This window comes from Podarcis pityusensis (assembly GCF_964106645.2).
Source record: "Podarcis pityusensis genome assembly, chromosome: 10".
NCBI classification, from domain to species: Eukaryota; Metazoa; Chordata; class Lepidosauria; order Squamata; family Lacertidae; genus Podarcis; species Podarcis pityusensis.
In genome coordinates, this window is record NC_138035.1 from 34,278,435 (window position 1) to 34,300,392 (window position 21,958).

The 21,958-nt window shown below is 44.6% G+C and overlaps 1 protein-coding gene across 1 annotated transcript in view; it reads right to left on the bottom strand.

Annotated features, from left to right (window-relative positions):
- The window catches only part of FAM234B (family with sequence similarity 234 member B), a 28,566-nt gene extending 13,904 nt beyond the window's left edge, over nucleotides 1–14,662 (bottom strand). Inside the window, exons 1-4 of the mRNA XM_080971243.1 lie at nucleotides 14,509–14,662; nucleotides 6,892–7,284; nucleotides 5,362–5,460; nucleotides 1,445–1,633 (exon numbers count right to left, since the gene is read on the bottom strand). Coding sequence (XP_080827369.1) covers nucleotides 1,445–1,633; nucleotides 5,362–5,460; nucleotides 6,892–7,284; nucleotides 14,509–14,545 — 718 coding nt within the window. The 5' untranslated portion in view covers nucleotides 14,546–14,662. The remainder of the gene's footprint in view (nucleotides 1–1,444; nucleotides 1,634–5,361; nucleotides 5,461–6,891; nucleotides 7,285–14,508) is intronic.
- Nucleotides 14,663–21,958: the final 7,296 nt, after the last annotated feature.

A 21,958-nucleotide genomic window follows, 5' to 3' on the forward strand; every position in this document is an offset into this window, starting at 1 on the left:
TCTGTGGGAAATGGGCAAGCAGGTCCCAAGCACAAGGGCACCCTCTGCTCCTGCAGTTTCCAGCAACTGATATTCACAAGCATTACTGCCTCCTACCATGGTGACTTAAGCATAACCATCATGGTTAGTGGGATGATGGGAGTTGCCGCCCAAAACATCTGGAAGGTACCAGGCAGAGGAAGGGTGGCATAGACAGCAGAGGGACTAGATGGAGATACAGGCTGCCCTGGTGTAAGGGCAGCTGTCAGTGTTCCTTACGTAGTGAAAAGAGAACATGTTGAAGTTTCTGTCTCTCGGTCCAGACCGGCCAAGGTTACTGCATGGCAAGGCAAGGCGAGAGATATTTGTGACAGGAGATGCTTCCATTTCAAACTGGTGAGTTTGAAATGGAAGCATCTCCCATCAGGAGTATTTCACCGGCATGAGTTTCTTGGAGAGGCCCATCACAGATATCCTGCCTCTGAGTTCAGTCAAACACGATGTGATCTTCCCCGCCACGTTTGCTTTGCTTTACAGAACAAGGATCCTTCAACGTTCAGATAATGTACTTTCTGAGGGCTGCAACCTCATTAGAGCCATTCTAAGCAATTAACTGTATGGGTTTTAGTCAATTAATCTACAGAATGAATTTGCATAAAAACAATAGTTATGTGACACATGCATATACTTTCTCAGCTTGCAGATAAAGCAAGTAGGCATCATCTTAGAGAAGTCGTTGATTCCAAGGCTGATGGGAAAGAAGAGGAAACTGCCTTTAAGACGATGCTTGCTATTGTATGGCCAGATGCAAATGAGGACAAGGCATGTTTATTTTTAATAGCTTCTAAAATTCCCTCTTCTACACAACCCTCAAAGGTGCAAACGCTCTCTCCTCTTTCACATCTGGCCACCCTAGCTTTTATTCTGTAAATGCTTCTCTTTATACTTTTAATCAACTTTACAAGTTGATCTGGCCAATTCACCTATTAAATATATTGCAACCCTAAGCACGTTCATAGTTTGATCAGGGATGGAAAACCTGTGACCTGCCAGGTGGTGTTGGACCTTAACCCTATTAGCCCCAGCCAGCGTGGCTGGTGCTGAGGAACGCTGGAAGTTGTGGTCCAACAACATCTGGCACATCTGGAACAGGTCCCTCATCCCTGGTTTAAGGGGTTGCAGTGTGACAAAGTCCAGCAGCTGCCAATTATTCCTCATAATGACTCTTAGTATTTAAATAACATCAGTCACTTGCCATGTTACACTAGAAGTGCAAACTTAGGTATGTCTACTCAAAAGTAAGTCCCATTAAATTCAATGGGACTTGCTCCCATTACAGCCTAAATGAATGTTAAGAACTGAAGGACTTGTTGCCCAACAACTGCAGTCCAATTTTATGGCTTTGTTAGCTCTGGTGACCAAGCTATTTCTCTGTTAATTATGCACTCACACTTGTTGGACTCACCTGAAGAGGCTCTCAGAAGGCTGAGGAATTTAGAAGTCCCAGTAATGAGACAGACAGGCTCTGATGGGGACACAGAGTTTACACCCTTGCACTGCACACTCCGAATCTCCTCTTTAACGTGTCTGGACCACAAGGTGCTTCCGTTCATTCCTGATAGGGCCATCACAGTCACCCATGGCTTGGAGACACCTGGGGTGGGGGGGAGGGATACAAAAAAGGCAGTCAGATCTCTTTGTGACCTGTCGTTTACCTTTGCTCCCACCTTTCTGATAAAGCTACTGAATAATCAGCAGTTTCAGATACAGCTATTGAATAATCTCAAATCCCCATCACATTATTGATCAGTTCAGCTGGGCGTCCCTATGATACTTACAATGCAATCCTATACCTGTCTGCTCAGAAGTAAGTTGAACTGAGCTACTAACTCTCAAATATGTGTGCAAACTTCGGCAGCCTAAGGCTGCAATATTAAACACAATTACTAGATCATGCAAGGTGGCCATGTGTTCTCTCTTTGAAAGGTCAAAGTTCAGTTTAAAGATAAAGACAAATAAGATGAAAGAGGAGCTAACATCAATTATTGGCTATCTTAATCATTAATATTTATTTCACAGCACCACCAACATACATTTGCAGAGTGACATGAGTGGTATTTTACATTATATGTCTGTGATAAACTTTTATTTTAATTATGGTGGGCGTGTCCACATATCAGATGGTTTATGGCTCCCTAACGTTTTTAAATTGCAGGTTTTATTTCTGAAGCAATGGTTCCATTTTTTTAATGCTACTGGTTTTAAGAATCTGTTAAGGAAGCTAAATCCATTTTGCATTTTAGCAAGTGGCTACATGTAACTAAGCAAGCTCAAGTTGCTAGGGGTGTCTTATATCCATTTATGTTTGTGTTATGCCTCACTTCATTGTATTTCATTTGACTGTTCTTTATTTTACTGTTGAATGAAAAGAGACAGAAAGTACTAGAATGTCTAATAAATGTAACTGACCCCCGCCTCAGAAGACCGAGGAACAGAGGCCTAGAAGTTGTATGTCATCTACCACTCCCCTCTGAAGTGTAATTTGCTGAAGTGCAGCAAGACCAGTATCAGAAACTTTATTGTTGGTTAACTCTCCTTTGCTTTGTATTTATGTTTTTAAACATTGATTTGGTTGTGTAATATTGAATTTATTCTCCTTTTGTTTAATTGTTGATTTTTGCCATTTCTGAATATACTGACACGCTCTGCATTTTGTTTATTTCTATCTTCAATCCTTTGTATTTTGATGTTTTGAATGTTTGCTCAGAGCTGCTGTGGGTACAGCTCAGTGTAGAAAAGCGTCATATAAGTAAACTCAATCAATCAACTTGCCTGTCAACAGTTAGCCACTGGACCACAGATTGAGCAAGCATACAGATGACCTGGTCAGAGTCTTCCTGGATAGCTCAGTTGGTTAGAGCATGGTGCTGATAATGCCAAGCTTGCAGGTTCGATCCCTGTATGGAACAGCTGCATATTCCTGCTATTGCAGGGGTAAGACTAGAGAATCCTCAGGGTCCCTTCCAACTCTACAATTCTATGAATCTATGATTCCCCACTCTGATGTAATGTATTGCATTTCTATTGAAATCACAGCAATTCTTTTCAAATTGGCATCTAGGCATATAACATTAGTCTACGGAAATATCATGCAAATCTTAGTCGCCATTATTTTATCATGCATTTCTTCTTTTGGGGAGGCGATGTATAAGGGCCCATCCTGAGTTCTCTGTGGGACTTTCCGCTCAGCAAACATGTGCAGGATTGCACCACCCAGGAAGAAAGGGCTGCAGTACAAGAGAGGCTCCAAGGAAATGTGTGTTGGCCAGCACTGACTGAGCACTTCCAGGTTTTCTCGTGTGCAACTAGTTGCAAGTTTGGGTGCCGTTCTCTTCGCAGCTTGTAACTACTGTGTCAATTATAGGATAATTAAGAAAACAAGCTTATTCATCCTCAGGCAGGCAGCGGGGGCCCAAGGGAAAGGGCCCGCCTCAAACCCTCTTCTCCACATCAATCGAAATGAAATTTGTTCCAGCTCTTTCCCCTCTGCTGCTTGTCTCGGTTTTCCTTAGATGAATAAGTACAGTTTATGAATGTTTAAATATTCATTATATTGAATAATTGCATAAATAAAATGCAGCTTAAAGTCTCTGGCAGGGGTTGGGTTTTCTTCTTCTTCTGAACAGAGTATGTGAAGTTCTACAGAGGTGGTGGCTGACCTGAGACTCTCTGGAGGATGCTGTACTTCAGGTCCCACCATCCCCAGCCAGAGGAGCCAATGATCAGGGATAATGGGAGTTGTAGTCCAGCATCAATGGAGGGCAACACATTAGCCATCCAGATCTTAAAAGGAGGCACAACTATCTACCTTGCACACTCTCTGCTGTGTACTAAAGTCCTGGTTACAGCCCTGCCAATCCACTTAATGGTTGTGTTTCCTAAAGACTCACAGTGTCTAGGGCAGTCTTCTTCAACCTGGTGGCCTGTAGACTACAACTCCCATCAGCTGTTACTCCCAGTGTGCTGGCTGGGGCTGATGAGAGTTTTAGTCCCAAACATGTGAGATGGCACTAAGCTGGGGAAGGCAACTCCACAGCTTCCATCCAGTTGATCAGTTTAATTTATATTTGTTTTATAACTTAAGAAGCGTCTGCTGGATCAGGCCTGGATCCTGTTCTCACAGTGGCCAACAGGATGCCTGTGGGAAACCTGGAAGCAGGGCACAAGCACAAGAGCACAAGAGCACAAGACATAAATATGTATTCACTTATGAAAGGATTTATATGCTGCCCTCCTGTGGTGTACAGCAACATTAAAAATATTTAAAAGCAGGACCAAGCAACCATTTAAATGGCAGGCTACTCAATGGGCACTTTGAAGAACTGCATAGGCCTGTTGGCATTAAACAGTCTTCAGGGGACACCTGAAAGTCAAAAGAAGGGTGCCTGCTGAATCTCCGCTGGAAAAGTGTTCCACAGCATGGAACCAATAACATTATCTGCTCAACTTCTAGTGCTCAACTAGGCAGTACCAGGACCGATGGAGATTGTTGTTCAAAATGGCCGTGCTGCCTGGGATTGATGGGAGTTGTAGTCCAAAACATCTGGAAGGCGCCAAGTTGGGGAAGGCTGCCCTAAAGGTGATGAGTCTGGGTGCTCAAGTGGGGCATGAAGGATAGGATTACTCATGTGCTCAAGCACAACCCTCACATAAACTGTTCAGTTCATACTAAGAATGGATCAGGGATGGAGCCTTATCTTAAATGCTTGTGTCTTTCTCTGGTAAAGCACAGAACACTTGGACAGCTTGTAAAAAGGTGATAAATCTCAAACAAAATCTCTGCTTGACAGTGCCCTCGCAGGCTGAGTTCCATAAATGAGTGGGAAATGAATGTGGACTGCTTTCTCTTTTTAAAGCAACTGATTTTTAGAAAATCAAAAGAAGTGTATCACATATGGAGCAATCATATCTATTAAACTCACAGGGGGATATCTCAATTTCTAAGCAGCATGAGTCAAGCGAAGAACTGAATTGTACAGCATGATAGTATAAATCATAGGTAAGCAAACTAAGGCCTGGGGGCCGGATGTGGCCCAATAGCCTTCTAAATCTGGCCCGCGGACAGTCCAGGAATCAGCGTGTTTTTACATGAGTAGAATGTGTGTTTTTATTTAAAAGGCATCTCTGGGTTATTTGTGGGGCACAGGAATTCATTCATTCCCCCCCCCCAAAAAAAATATAGTCGGGCCCCCCACAAGGTCTGAGGGACAGTGGACCAGCCCCCTGCTGAAAAAATTTGCTGGCCCCTGATACAAATGTTAAACAAAGAGAAATCTTGTGCAATTGAATTTGGGGTTACTTATGGGCATCTGGAATGCTTACCCAACACACTGGCGTTTTTCAGAGCTGTGAAGGAGAGCAGGATGTCAGGAAGACCATCACCATTTACGTCAAAAAGTTCTGGAGGAAACAGCACTCCGCCTAAAGGATAATGTGAAACAAGTTACTCTTCTAGAAATTGCTTCCCATCTAGATAAGTTGGTCAAGTATGACCAAGAACAGGGGTGAGGAAGCTGGACTACAGCTCCCATCAGCCCTGACGATTCCCCATGCTGACAAGGGCTGATGGGTGTTGGAGTCCAACAATAACTAGAAGGTCACAAGTTCTCCACCCCGACCTAAAGAAACCTCCATCATTAACAACCTGCGGTTATTGTCATTGATTTCGAAGGGTATGTCCATTCAGAAATACTTCCTGAATAAGTGACTTGAGTTGCCCCCTGCCACAGCTGCAGTCCAGAGAGAGCTCTAATACTCTTTGGCCCCCAGTTTGAAAACAAGGTGTCCTCGCTGCCCTCAATGACAAAGAATATCTTCAGTCAGTCAAATGTTCCTGCAAACTTAGAGATGCAAGGCAGGCATCCAGAGTAAATTCAGCAAGGATTTTTGAAATGTAGTATTTAGATTTCCACACACACACCCCGCCCCAAATATATATTTCTATGTGAAAAGGAAAGGACACTAGAGGAAAACAGTATGTCAGAGCTGGTTTGGGGTTCAAGATTCTGAAAGGGCCAAACAGAGACCAGACACAGGAGCCATGATGCTTCAAAGGTTGTTTCCATCCCTGATATGGCTGCAAGATATCTTTTACTTCAAATACTTGTCCTTCATTCTAGAACCTCACAGCTCTATACAACTGCTTATTTCAGAACAAAAAGGTAGTATGTACAGAATTACTTTTGACAGTGCTGATATGATTCTAAAGGGGAAACAAGGTGATTCAAAGAGAAAAAGACTCCACATTCCAAAACAACAACAACAACAATAACATTTGAAAGTAGTATCACCAGCTGTAGGGATAGGCAGTGGGACAAGTGAAATCAGCATGGATTTATTTTACTTTTTTGTGGTGAAAATAAAGCTGGATAATTGTTTAATCTCCTAGGAGGGTAGATTGACTTAAAGAATCTTAAATCAGCAATTTAACTCATCAGATGGGATTCCTCTTTTCAAATCATCAAATTTAATCAATTCTTTCATGTGAGGTTCAACCACTTTTAAAAGATAAGCACGTGTTGTTGTTGTTCTGTTATCTAACCATTAACGCATGATGATGTTCAACTAAATAGAGTCTTTGAAACCCAGCCCAAAACTTTACAAATTGTTTCTAGCATCTAAATTAAATATGTTTAAGTAAATTTGCATTATGCATTTCTAATTAATGTTTGAATCTTGCATTTTCAGAATCTTTTCCTCGTTCCATCTTCTACCGGTCTTTGATTGCTATTTCCTTCATTAGGCATGAGCTTTCTACATATGGATAGTGGGCTGCAATTCGCTTGCAGTTCTCCTCACTCCCCATCAGATCCCACTAGGACAAGCCAGGGAAGTGTTCCAGAAGCAACTTACCCGCCTCCTGGCCCAAGTTGCGAATCCAGGTATTGTGCAAGTCCCTCGGAGGGCAAGGAATGAGGAAAGCACACACCAGCACGAGGATCATGGAGACGACCACGGTGAGCAAGAAGACAGCTGTGCGCACGTAAGGCATCATGGAGTTGGCGGTCTTCTGCTCCAGACCACTGGCGGCCTCGCTGGGGTACTCTTCTGCCAGACCCTCCGACAGGTGCTGCTTCGTCATCCTGACCTCCGCATCCGAGTCCACATCCTGCACTTCCCCCAGGGGGCTCTTCCCATTCTTGACGCCACCATTCTTCTGTATGTTGAGCACCAAGTCATCTTCGCTCTCATCGCTGTCGGCTTGAGTGAGAGGGTCGTACTCCCCAAGGTCTGGGCTCTTCTTGCCTGAGGAGAGAGAGATGTTGCTATACATATTCATTGCTCACCTTTTCTCCCAGGAGCTCCAGGTAGCACACCCGGTTCTTTCCCTTTCCCATTCCCCCCCTCACAAAAAAAACCAAGAAGGTAGCTAGGTTTAGGATAGTGAATGGCCCAAGGTCACCTTTTGAGCTTCATGGCTGTGTAGGAATTTGAACCCTAGTTTGCCAGGTCCTAGTAGTTCAACACTCTAACCTCTATAATCACACTGGCTCTCAGTCATGGGGAGAGAATTTATTTTATTTGGTTTGTTTGTCACCTAAAACTTCATGGTTTCTGGGCAAATCACACAATTGTTTAAAAATGTACACATTTTTAAAACCAACAAACATAGAACATTGTAACAGTACAAAGCACCATCAACGGTACAAATCTGCAATCAAGGGGCAGAACCAGCATATCTCATACCATCAAATGCCTGGGAGAAGGGTTTTTTTAAAACCTGGTGCCCCCCCCTCCAAAAAAAAATCGTGGTGCAGGGTGGAAATCACTGGGAAGTCCATTCCAGAGGTGGGGGCCAAAAAAAACAAAACCTCTCCTTTATCACCACCCTCTGGACTTATTGGGGAGGGGCAACTGGAGACGGGCATCAGACAACAATCTTGGGGTCTGGGTAGGTTCATGCTGAGAGAGGCATCCGGGTCTTGAGCAGTACAGTGGTACCTCAGGTTACATACGCTTCAGGTTACAGATGCTTCAGGTTACAGACTCCGCTAACCCAGAAATAGTACCTCAGGTTAAGAACTTTGCTTCAGGATGAGAACAGAAATCATGCAGTAGTGGCGCGGCGGCAGCGGGAGGCCCCATTAGCTAAAGTGGTACCTCAGGTTAAGAACAGTTTCAGGTTAAGAACGGACCTCCAGAACGAATTAAGTTCTTAACCCGAGGTACCACTGTACAAAGGTCCTAAGCAGTGCAGGGCTTTATAGGTTAGGGCCAGTTCTCTGAATTGGGCTCCAAAATGTATATGCAGTCAGCACAGTTATGTGCTAGAATGGGTATTACATGACCATACCTGCAGCTCCCCATCAGCAATCTGTCTGAACCAGTTGTAGTTTCCAAACTGGCAGGTAAGAAACTTGGGGAAATAATAATAGTTTCAGGGAAGGGGGAGGTTAAATGAACTCTGGCATCATTGGATCCCCTAAAAAGGATCTGTTTTCCAGAGAGGCAATTTTTCAGGGGAATGGAAAGAAAAAGGGAAGACAGTGAGAAGAATCCCCTCTACATTTCTGAAGATTAAATGCAAGGGAAGGAATGGGCAGAGCTCAACAGTTCTGGAAAAAAGGAAAAGATACAACATAATTTGCCTAATTACTTCTAATGCCTTCACGTTCTGCTTTCCGAAGCCCTGTGCTCTTGCTATTATATGCTTAAACCTACGCACGCCAAAGTTCTGTCCCCCACAACAATGTTTTTGCTCAAGAACAAAACCATACCTTGCCTACTTGCAAAGCAACCACGGTGGCAAAGAAAATCCCTAACTTTCAATGTATTTAACTACCTCCTCCTTTTCATTTAGGCTAGCTATTTGGCTTAGTTGGGGCTCTTTTAGGAGTGTGTGTCAGAGTGTAAAAGAAAGAGACAGAAGATTGCAATTTCCTATTCTCACAAATCAGTACCTTCATTTTCTGTTTAGTTGTACATTTGGGGACCCTCAAGTTGTTTTATCTGCACACCATTTGACCACTTATATTGGGCAACTCTGAAGGCATCAACCTTAGTCACTAATTCTAGTGTAAACTTCCTGCACCTCTGCCCAACCAACATACTGACTATGGTGATTTTAACATAACCAATTTGCTTGGAATGAAACACAGGTGAGGAAGACAGCCTGACGGTTCAAATTTTTGCATGTTATCTTTTACTCAACCTCAAGTTAACTCCCTGATCATGCAGAGATTTTCAGTTAGCCATTTGATGCACATTCTACCAGGGCTCAAAGAACTCGACCAGCATCCTACCACTTCCTGCACATTCAAGGCATGTGTTACCAAGCATAGATTTAGTACGAGAAACCCTGTTGCTCCAGAGCAGCCAAACAGCATGGGTGTGGATGCCAGAAACAACTCCTAGGACCACCCCAAATACATCCTTTGCTGCCTGAACCAAAGCACAAGACGGAACCCACCCATTTCATGTACAAACTCCAGCCAGACTTGGCAAGCATCCATCTCAACTCATATCTGAAAATTATTCTACAGACTAGTGCTGACTGAGCATTCACTCATATCTTTTCTTATTTGCATGTTCACTAAGAGTGAAGAGATACTCTAATCCATACCATTAATAACTATTTACAGACTGAAAACTGTCATTCTAATTGCATCCTGTTAATGTCACCAGCTACTTCTCTGGCAGAAGGCATAGCAGTCCTGTTCCAAGCAAAGTACAGAGTCTGGATTTATGATGCTCTCCAAAAACAGAAGATTTGGTTCATATCAGCAGTCCAGAGCCAGAGCAATCCACTGACTACCAGTGAATACCTCATATTACTTTACAAATTACAGAGCAATCCATCCTTCTGGCCAAACTGGAGGGTGGAGGTAGATAGGGAAGATATGTTCCACACACCCCAGCCTTGCTGGCCTCCATCAGCCTCCTGATGCCTGCAGTGTTGCCAGTGTGATTCTGCTGGCACAGAGCTCCCTCTTCTGCCCACAGAAGAGGTAGCCTCCTTGCTGGCAACAGCCAGCAAATCCCCCTAAAATCGGGCTTTATGGGGCAGAACTGAGCCATCCTAGAATCTGTTGGATCTTGAACTGGAACCACTGCCATCTCAAGACTGCATTGGGACTGATCCAGTCTTGATCGCTACACCATTATCTCCCCGTCCCTTCCTTCCACCCTGGCTGTTATGCCAGCAAGATTGAGGATACAGTAGTCACCCTTCCCAGGTGGGAGGTGTGGGTGGAATTAGGATTGCTCCCCTAGTAAAAAATGAAAATAAAACTTTTTTAAAAATCATATTTGAAAACAATTATCCAGTGTGTGCATCCCTTCCCTACTAACCATTCATCCCTTCAAAACTGTTATGCCAGGAGATTTCCCTTCAGGCAAGCACAGAAGGCTAAAGTTCTAACCCAGCCAACTCCCTGCTGCGTTACTTTTCTGATCACATGGAGTTTTTTACATAATGAGCATGATACGACTGCTGGCAACACTAACCCCGCCATGTGGGAATCCCCTGCACACGACCACAGTGCTTTGAGAGAGACAGTCAGGTTGTGTATCCACAGCAGTGACCAGAGAAGGATTGACTGCTGGGAGGAACACATAGAGAAGAAACGCCATGGGACATCTGCATCGGCACATCTGCCCCAGCTGCATCAAACCATGTCTCTCCCGTATCGGCCTCTACAGCATCAGCAGGCACTGCAGTGCAACCTTCCAACAGTTTGACTTCACCCACAAAGGCACACTTTTCCATTGTCTCCCGAGATAGAGGAATGCCAACAATGATCATTATTCATTCATGCAGTTTGCAGCAGGGTTATCATGTGTTAAGACTTTTACAAAGGGCAGTCTGGCAAGTAAAGGCAAGTCCAGTTTAAATATAGAAGAATCACAAGAAAGGACAGCAGGGTTAACACTTAGACAGCAGACTGAGCAGGCACACAGGTCACATGCATTGCATTTTTAAATTATAGTAATTATGTCTAAATTAGCATACACAAATCTGTGCTCTCTTTTTTGTTGATGCCTTAAGTGGCCCGCCTATTTTATAGTTCACTGAGAGAGGCTCTGCCTTGCATGCAAAAAGTCCCAGGTTCAATGCCTGGCATCTCATGGCAGGGCTGGTAGCACAGTGAGTTAGTGCGCTTGGCTGTTAACCAGAAGGTTGGTGGTTCGAGCCCAGCTATGGACTGCTGCGGACAGGATTCCTGCATTGCAGGGAGTTGGACCAGATGATCCTTGGGCAGGGGCGGAGGAAGGGGGGTGCGGTGGGTGCAGGCCGCCCTGGGTGTCACCACTGAGGGGGGTGACAAAATGCCGGGTGGCACTCACGGCGGGGTCTCCTGGGAAAGATGCAGTGGTTTGGGCGTGCGCAGGCCCCGTGCTGCCCAAATGGTCCACCCGCTGCCTCCCCCCCTCCAGCTGTAGGGCAGCTGAGTGGGAGGAGGCAGGCAGACTTTGGAGACGCTGCGATGCACCACGCCCCTATGGGTGGCTCACCACGCCCCTGGGCTTCCTCCACCGCTGCCCTTGGGTTCCCTTCCGACTCTACAATTCTACAATTCTATGAAGCGCAGGGCTACAACTCTTTCTATAATCTTATTCTGCAGCATGTGCAGACCCTGCCTTAGCCGATAACGCTTTTCAATTCATTCAAGTTGCTGCACTGCCTTGCCTTGATAAGATGAGAAAAAGGCGTGTGCAAGAAAGGCGATTATACTCTGTCGAGGAGATACAACTGCCTTACTTATTTGTGAAGCTTTTTTTTTCTCCCTTCAAAAAGCGCAGGAATAGGAATTAAACCCCCTTCTCCTGTATATCTAGTACAGCTGCAGGGTTTTTTTGTTTTTGTTTTAATTAAAAGGGAGTGAATTTAGGCTGCATGCAGAAGGAGAGGGGCGTGTGGATTTCTTTTTCCATTTCAATATATGTGAAAAGGGAGGGAGGGGCACATTTAATTAAAGATTTGCATTCATTGTTTTAATGGGAAAGGTGGATGGAGGTAGGTTGTAAGAAGGTGAGAGAGGGCAAGTGGAAAGAAATGTTAAGGCACTGTAAGCCTCCCTAAGCCTACAGGATAGAAATGAAATGAAATCAAATCAAATGAAATGAAATGAATCAAGCTACAATCAAGCTATACTCACTTACTTGGGAGCAATTCCCACTGAACTCAGTAGACGTGTACTATTGCCTATACCTGTTGCTATAAGGCATTTATAACATAAGTGTCATGAACTGGTTGGATACAGACATATGGTGGGAGAAAGCAGCTGGGAAACCAGGTAGGGTAGAAGGCTCAGAGCCTGAGGACTGGTGGTGGGACAACGATGAGTGGTCAGAGGGAGAATGGCACAGAAGCTGCTTTGGTCACCCTGTATGATGACTTCTGTCGGGAGAGAGATGGGCAAATGTGTCCTTGTTAATTCTCGAACTCTCAGTGGCTTTTGGTACCATTGACCATGGTATCCTTCTGGAGCAGCTGTTTGAGTTCAGGGTGGGACTCAGGAGTAAATTGGACAATTGGGCAAAAACAGGGAAGACACACCCACTGTAGGAGTGTGCTAGTAAGAGGATAGCTAACTACTAGGCAAGGACAGCATTAGCTACAAAGGAGAACACATTGTCCTTTAAATCCGATAAAAAAGGAGCACCTTAGCAAGGCTTTCTGGTAGATGAGTAAGCAACTGAGATGGGGCCATGTGGATAATGTTATGGCCTCTACTAACCAATGGAAAAGTGCCACATCTCCTCTCTAGAGTACTACTTTGCTGGGAAGTTGGATTATGTCCAAGCAAACATAAGGAAAGTGAGCCAGAAGAGTTATTAGCCAAAGCCCAGCATAAGAGATGACAGGGCTCTCTTCTACATTTCTTACTTTTGTCACATGTACTGTCTTCTCTTCTAGCTCAGCTTCCCTTCTTGTCTTACAGACCACAAGTCCCAGAGCTGGAAAAAGTATTTTCAAATTCTAAACCAGTATAAGATGTCAAAGCTGCATAGGACTGTCATGGGGTGGGGAATCAAATGCTTAAGATTTTTCTGGATCAGACAACAATCTAGTTACATCAAAAAAATCCAATACTTTAGTTTGTAATTTATGCTTTTGAAATAGCTGTGTATTTGAAAATCACTAATGGGTCTGCAATATAGCAGATAACTGGTTTCTGTTATTTCATATTTTAAAAAATAAATATGGCACTGCCACTATTGTTTAAAATTTAAAATGCACCAACAATATGCAAGACCCCACTGGCAAGAGTCACAGGGGGGAAATATACACCTAAGCTTTTAATGTCCATATAAATATGTATATGTGAATCTGGGGTGCCTGTAAGTTGCTTGTGAAAACCAGAGTTTAAATGGTTTAAATGATGGATGTGAAGCATTTGTGAAACACTATGAAAATAGTTTTTGTTTACTTGGAATCGTATTCAAAGCTCAATTAACTTAAAGCAATTTGGTTGAATCTAGCCTAAATTAATTGCACCGATTTTTTCCTGCAATCAAAGGGACATCTCTTTTAGTTATGACTGACTTGCTCTGTCGATATAATGAACTTAGCTTAGACTCAACTCATTGTCAGTACATTGCACCAATTAAAATGCAGAAGACGACAAACAGGTTAATCGGTCTGACAGGAGCAGGAAAAAAACCCACTGGGCAACATACACCAAGATGCAAAAAAAGTATTATTAATTAACCTTTGTACGTGGCACAATGAGCTGCCTCGCTCAGCTACGAAGAGCTTAAAATAGCAGTTTAATTACAGGCAAACATCCTGAAGTTAAAGAAAAGGATGCCAAAGCCTGATACGTAGGTCAGCTGCAACCCATTCAGCACTGCTCAAACCAGTACTGGGTTCGAGTCCTTGTTATCTTTTCCTCCTCCAGACGTAGGTCGTGTCTAACTCTCAGACAGATGTAATTCATGGTGAAATGTCAACTTAAAAAAAATAAAAATAAAAGTGGAGGCTGATACTTCGATGCAAACCGAAGCTTTACCGCTGGGGAGCCTTGGGGAGCGTAGAGGACTGCTTCGACCTCATTCCCATTTCTCTTCCTTGGCAGCAGAACAACACCAATTTGACTCACACAGTTTCCCCATCATCCCCCACCCATCCTGGGACCAGTAATCCCTCTTCTTCTTCCACCCCAAGTCGACCCCCTCCCTTCGCCCTTTCCTCCCCCAGGAGCAGCTGGAGGCGCGCTTCATCATCACGACCCCCTCCCGCCACTCCCCACCTTTCGCATCGCATCCCCGACCTCCCAACCCGCGCAGCTTTCACCCCCCCTCCGCGCGCCTTTGGGGCCAGAGATGAGGAGCACCTGCTGAGACCCGGATGCAAAAGGGCGGCGAGGGAGGGGGGGAGGCGAGGGTGCCTTTCCTAGGTGGGACCCGGATGCTCTCTCCCCATGACGAAGCGCGGAGCTGGGGGCGCCTCGGCAAGTCCGTGCGCCGGGGGCTGCCAGTCTCGCCCCCTGCCGCTTCCCCACGCGGCGAGCCCAGACCCCCTACCTGGCAGCTTCAGCGCCCGTGACAGCACCGTAGCCATGCTGGAGACGGGAAGCGCGCATGCGCTCGGCTCTTTTGCCTCCTGGGAAGTGTAGTTCTGCAGCGAGCCCGAATTTAGGTGCGGAGGTTGGGGCTTCTGCGCGCGCTTTGGCGCAGAACGCGAGGCAGCGCTAGGTTGCTGCGGGTGGGGGTGGGATGTCGTGGCCATAGTTTCTTGGCAATTTCAGATATGTGTGTGTGCGAGAGAGAGAGAGAAGGGACTCTTGGCTTCACAGAGTCAGAACGACGTATTTTGCTACCCCAATTGGCTGGACCCTATGATCCAAGAAGTGCGACCCAGAATGCCATGATCCAAGAAGTGCGAGCTGCAATGCATCTTAGGGGACACTGGGGTGCAACCTTTTCGCGGCGTTGCAAGGGATCCCGGGGTGCGAGGAAGAAAGAGCTGCCGCCAAGCGTTGCAAATAGTGGCATTTGGGAAATGGATTAATCCCCAGTTGGCGACAGAGCCGCGCCCAAATTCTAAAAGCCCTCTGAGAATCTCATCAAAGGGTGTATGATCAAAGCCTCTGTATGCACACCATACTTTCGAAGTGCACGACTTTCGCCTGGGAACTGTGGTTTATCCTCCAGAGCTACAGCTCCCAGCACCCTTAACCAACTACACTTCCCAGGATTCTGTGATGGAAATAATGTGCTTTCAGTGTATGATGTGTATGCTCAGTGGTAGAGCTTTGCAGAAGGTCTGGTTCAAACCCCAGAATCTCCAGCTACAACTGAGAGACCCCTGCCTGAGAGCCAGTGCAGTCAGCAGTGCGGAGCTAGGTGGATCAATTCAGTATGTTCCTTTGGAGAATGAACATTTCCCACTGAGAAGCTCACTGAGGTCATAAATGGAAGGAAGACAAGTGGGGTTTGCAGTCAGGATGCTCTTTTACAGGAACTGATATTTATCCCATCCATACTTCTGGCTTCAGCTTATTCTGTCTTTTCCCCTTCACTGAACAGCTGCCCACCTCTTCTTGGCACCCATATCAACATTTTGGATGTGCAAATAGTACCACCAGTATTTGTTGCTCCAGATGTGTAAACGTTAATACCTCAACACTGGACACAGTTTTGATTTGCTGCCAAAGGCTGACTTGGCTCCAGCTGCAAACTACAGAGTTCAGTCTGCCCTGATGTGAAACTGCCTGTGTAAACATGTGTAGGGCCACAGCCCTTTGGCTTGAATCAGAAGGTAGCTTTTCAAAGGGAGCCGCATTGCTGATGCCAACATAAAACACAGAGATAATGCAACTTAGCAACTGACTGCCGCATTGTACAAAACTTGTGTTCTTCAGACCTCTCTGTGAGTAGTCTGCTGGCATTGGCAGGATCTTGTTCAGACTCCTTTAACCAGCTGTGAAAGGAAAATAAGACTGATTTATATCACTCATGGACCAAAAAGGATTTTTAAAAAAATTGCAATGCTATGCACATTTTCCTGTCAGGCCCACTGAATACAGTGAAATGTATTTCCAAGTAACATGCATAGGATTACACTGCTGCACATACTGCATATTTAAAGTAGTGAGTGATTTGTAATAAGTGGAGATTCTGAATAAAAACCTCTTTGATTCTTGACAAGTTTCTTTAAATCCCTTTATTTTTTTCAGCACAAAGTCAAAAGTGATTTATTTACTGCACTTATATCCTACCTTTCTTCAAGTGCTCAAGTTGGCATACAGGGTTCTCCCTCTCTCAATTTATCCTCACAACAGCCCTGTGAGGTAGGTTAGACAGAGACTAACTGGCCCATGGTAAGCTTCATGGCTGAGTGGAGATTTGAACCCTGGTCTCCCAGGTCCTAGTCCTGCACTCTAACCACTATACACCACACTGACTAAAATCTGAAATGGATTTCATTGGCTTCAATTATTGCATTCTGTGCATGTCAGCTCAGAAGTCAGCCCCATTGAACTCAGTGGGATTTAATCCCTGATGCATATGCACAGAATTGAAGCCTGAGCTGATAATTTGTCTCAGTGAAGTGACAGGATAATCAGGTGCTAGAAACAGTAAATGCTGCACATCCTCCTCATTAATCAGTCCCAAATGAATGAATAAATAAAAAGGAGATAAGGGATGTGGACAGGCTGAGAAAGGCTATTTCACATTAGTTTTATTACACAATAATTGTCTCATTGTCATTCAAGTGTTAACATGGGATCCAACTTTGTTTTCCCGCAGAAGGTGCACCAGACATAAAGCTCTCTCGGCATTCTGGCTGGTGTTTTTTGTTTTGTTTTTTGCTTTCAGGAAAAATGTATGTTTTCCTCTAGTCAGCATGCTTATTCTCATTACAAGTACTGCATGGAATTAGGTTGCATGAGTTTCAAGAACACCTATTACATAATACCCATCCCATCCTTACTCTCTGCCATTCTTGTGTCATTTTATGACTCAAATGTGGAAGAGCTCAGAGAGCATATGGATATGGAAGAGCTCAGAGAACATAATGTCTCACTGATTTTAGAAGATTTCCCTTAATTTCCGTCTGAAAGATAATGTGTATATGATTGTGGTTCAGTGCTTTCTTAAATTGTCATTTAGCTTACGTTGTTTATATACTCTATAATACTTATGTCCACAGAATAGTAGCGGGACGTGGGTGGCGCTGTGGGTAAAACCTCAGCGCCTAGGACTTGCCGATCGCATGGTCGGCGGTTCAAATCCCCGCGGCGGGGTGCGCTCCCGTCGTTCAGTCCCAGCGCCTGCCAACCCAGCAGTTCGAAAGCACCCCTGGGTGCAAGTAGATAAATAGGGACCGCTTACCAGTGGGAAGGTAAACGGCGTTCCGTGTGCTGTGCTGGCTCGCCAGATGCAGCTTCGTCACGCTGGCCACATAACCCGGAAGTGTCTGTGGACAGCGCTGGCCCCCGGCCTCTAGAGTGAGATGAGCGCACAACCCTAGAGTCTGGCAAGACTGGCCCGTACAGGCAGGGGTACCTTTACCTTTACCTTTACCACAGAATAGTTACCATTTGGAGCAGACAAATATATGGAGCTATTATGCTTATGAAAGACACATACTCACCAGGAGATCCTGAGATATTTTCAGTCTGTCAGAGGCTGTAAACTACAAAGGAATAATTGTGATAGTCCCTCAAAGAACCCCTGGTGAATTGAAAGCCTTAATGTATCATTAACACGTGGCTATATTCTTACTTCCCTTGGTTAAGTATGTAGCCAGCATGATTGGCCAACGTAAAACTAGATGAGGACACTGTTTGTGACCTCTGGATATAGGTATTTTTATTTAATACATTTGTGCAGCACATTTCAACAGCATTCAAAGCGGTTTTATTTCAGGCGGCCTGTGCACTTTGAGTGCCGTTCTAATGATAAATTCTCTGATGTTGACGTTATCTTTACTTTTCCTACCCTGCTGCCTTAACAAGCCATTGTGTCTGTTTTAGACCTGGGCTGCTTTAAGGGATGAGCTTAGGACTGTGATTAAGCATCCGAGCAAAACTAATAACCACCATGGCTGTGCTCTGCCTCCAGCAAAGCTTCTGAGTACTAGTCACTGGAAACCACAGGAGGGGAGAGGGCTCTTGTGATCCTGCTTGCTGGTTTCCCACGGAGGCCTCTGGCTGGCCACTGTGAAAGTGGGGTGTTGGACTAGATGGGTCTTTGGCCTGCTCCAGAAGGCCTCTTCTTAAGCTCTTATCCTTCAGAGGCAGTTGGGGATGCTCAGCTGGCATGAAGGGGGCTGTTTAGGGATGGAAAGGGAGCTGGGTGTTGTCAAAGTGATGATTGCAAGTGCACTCCTGGTTCCTGCTTTGGAGGTTGGGCCTGATGCTGAAATTGCCCAGTGGCATATGAAGTCAGGTGTGGGAGGCCTCACCCATCTCTCAAAGTGGCCTATTGCACTCAGCTACCCTCCCGCCGGTTCTGCTCTCCCATCTCTGTTATTGAGTGGCAATAACATAACTGTTGGCTCCTGAGGTAGAGGAGTATGTTACTTCCCCCACCACCCAGTGTGGAAGATACAGTGGTACCTCGGGTTACAGACGCTTCAGGTTACAGACTCCACTAACCCTGAAGTAGTACCTTGGGTTAAGAACTTTGCTTCAGGTTGAGAACAGAAATCGCGCGGCAGCAGCGGGAGGCCCCATTACATAAACTGGTACCTCAGGTTAAGAACGGTTTCAGGTTAAGAACGGACCTCCAGAATGAATTAAGTTCTTAACCCAAGGTACCACTTTACTATGATTCCTGCACTGCAGGGGGCTGGATGACCCTTGGGGTCCCCTGCAGCTCTACAGTTTTATGGTTCTATGGTATTATTTCAATTTTATACATTGTATGTTTCTATTTTTTTCTTTTTTTTGTAATTAGCTCATGAAACAGATGTGGTGAAAAGCAGGGTATACTTTTTTTGAAATAAAAATGAACAAAGCTGTTTCACCTGTATTATCCATGCAGTCCTTACATTAGTCCTGTAAGATAGGCCAGTGTTATCTACCATGCCCTTGTTACAGAGAGGGATCCTAGCCTATTATACAAAGGTGAAGCTTACATTCATTGCTCTGTCCACTTTTGCCTCTGGCCAGGGCTGGCCCAAGACATTTTGGCACCTGAGGTGAACCAAAGATGAGTGGTGATTTACAGTGGGAATGGGGGTGTGGGGCGAAGGAGAGTGTCAAATCAACCTTACCCAGCAGCTGAGGTGAGAATCAAAGGCTGTAGCAGTGGGGGAAGGGGTCCACTCTGCTGCAGAGCCCAAGAGACCCCAGAGGGCATTCCTGCCATTTCCTTCCTAGGTGTGGGAGGAGACCAACAGTGCTTTCTCTGTGCCAAGCAGCTTCTGTAGAGGCAGAATGTGACTGGGATGGTGGCAGCCAAGGAGGCTGCAGATCTAGCCTCTAAGGAGAGCATAGCAGCCATTGCAGTAGCACTGGGTGATGCATTCCTTGGGGGACAGATCTGCTGCCTGAGGCAGTTGCCTCACGGGTGGACTGGCCCTGCCCATCCCTACCATGAGCCCCCAGAAGGGCCCTCAGGCTCAAAAAGTTCCCCTACCCCTGGAGTAGGCCCTCATTCAGGTTACAAGATAATACAAGGTGTCACAAGACAATGTTAATGCCAGCACCATTTTATGAAACAGATCATCTGCCTGACTACCGTCCTGTATCCTAAGGAAGCATTTGTTTAAGCTCTTCCTATCACAAGAACCTGAATTACAGTAGGTGGTTGTACTATACAATATAAACACAAATCCATGTCCAAAAAAATGGTAGTCTGCATTAAATCAAGGATATTGGGCATGAATTATATTTATGCCCTCTCTGGAGCCAATCTGGGGAAGACACAGCACAAGAGTTAAAAATTCTGCAACGCTCATCATTAATGGGAGCTTTGCCAGCTAGCTAATGATTTGGGGATTATGTTCTGAGGACTCATCCTCATGTTGTTTAATTTGTGGTGAGCTGTGCAATTTTAGCACATCAGCCAAAATATATTAGCTAACATGAAAATGATGGTGTTAATATAGCAGACTCTCTTAAGTGTAAGCACATTAGTTCATTGAGATAAATACTCCATGCAGAGTAATGTAGCTCTATCTTTAATACTGCTAGATTATTATTTTGGCCCGTTTTAGCTAGTACTGCTTGGCTGATGTATCTTAAAAATTCACACCTTCTGATACCTGTAAATGCCTCTCATGGATGAATCTTAAAAGCATACAAATTGCTGATCAAGGCTAAACTTTTCATCATTGCTGCTGCATCAAGTGCCTTCATCCTGTTTTCCGAAGTTTAAGATGCTTCCAGGAATTTATTTGCTCTTCTTTCCACAGAATGATGATGAAGAAAACTGCACTGTGTTTGCCCTTTTGAAATGAAAACAGCTGTGAGAAATCCATTTGATCCGGATTATTGTTTGGGCTTCTTTTAAAATTATTTATTTGCTTTTCCCCCAGGTCTTTGCCTTAGCAACCTAAATTGCTAACATATCCAGGGACAGTAGAAATACATCTCAATAATAATAGCTTTTTGGAAAATGCTGTTATGTGATTTGATCCTATGCTTTACTTTTTGATGCTAGTCCACATCACAATACATTATATTATAAAAAGTATCAGAAGTATATATCATCAAAACCTACTATGTGAAATTCCTCTTTTCTAGCACGAAAATCAATATGGTATGCTAATCTGTTCTCAGAACATGCTGTGCTATGCTATGCTGTGGCAAAGTATCATATATATCATTATTCATCCAAAGTATAAGACCCAAAATTACATGCCATGACACACTAGTCTGCTGCTTTACAATTACTAGAGTGCAATAGATATCCATTCGTTAATGGAGCAAGCTTTTTTTCTTCTGCTCTGGACTGTAGGACTCGAACCAATGGCTTCAAGTTACAAGAAAGGAAGTTCCAACTCAACATCAGGAAGAACTTTCTGATGGTAAGAACTGTCTCACACTGGAACGGGCTCCCTCAGGAGGTGGTGGCCTCTTCTTCATTGGAGGTTTTTAAGTGGAGGTTGGTTGGCTTTAGTGGAGATTCCTGCATTGCAGGGGGTTGGACTAGATGACCCAAGGGGTCCCTTCCAACTCTACAATTCTATGCTTCTAAGGCTCCAGAGAACCCAAAACGTTAGAAGAGTCCTGCTAGGTCAGAACAAAGATTGACCTAGATCAGCATTCTGTATCCCACAGGGACTAACCAGATACTTCTGGGAAGCTGAAAAGGAGGTTATGAAGGCAATAGCTCTCTCTCTCTCATTGTTGCTCCCCATCAACAGGTACTGGGAGACCTGCTACCTCTAAACGTGCAGAACGGTTACATATAGCCATCTCGACTAGTCTTATAACCCAAGTCAAGAGAAAAACAATCTTTCTACTGAGAAGCACTGTAATAACAGAATGGTACTTCTACAAGGTCAAAACCATGTGTCCTGGTGCTCTGTAGATTTGAAAAACCCAATAATCTTCACAGTAAAGAGCTTCTTCCTAGCTGGGCACCCAGCTTTGGGGAGATCATCAGACCAAGCATTCTTTAGTTCAACCTGTGCCAACCTGGTGTCCTTTAAATGTTTAGGGCTACCATTTCCATCAGCCCCAGTGAGGACAGCCATACGGCTGAAACTAATGGGAGCTGTTGTTAAAAACTTCAGCAGGCTGGAGAAGGCTTCTCTCAGACCATAAGGCATCAACTAAAGGCTATTAATAATAACTGACATTTACAGAGATATGCCTTTACACAAAGCAGTCTAAAAACATGGTACAGATTTGCAAAGGATGGGTGACAGCCCCATCTGGCACAAATAACCATATCACCAATAAATCCACTGGTGCTTGGATGATTTTCATGGGTGCTGTGTGTCTATAGCATACTTTATGTATGCCGGTTGCCTGCAGTGGATTTGTTTTTTAATCAGATTGTTTTACACTGC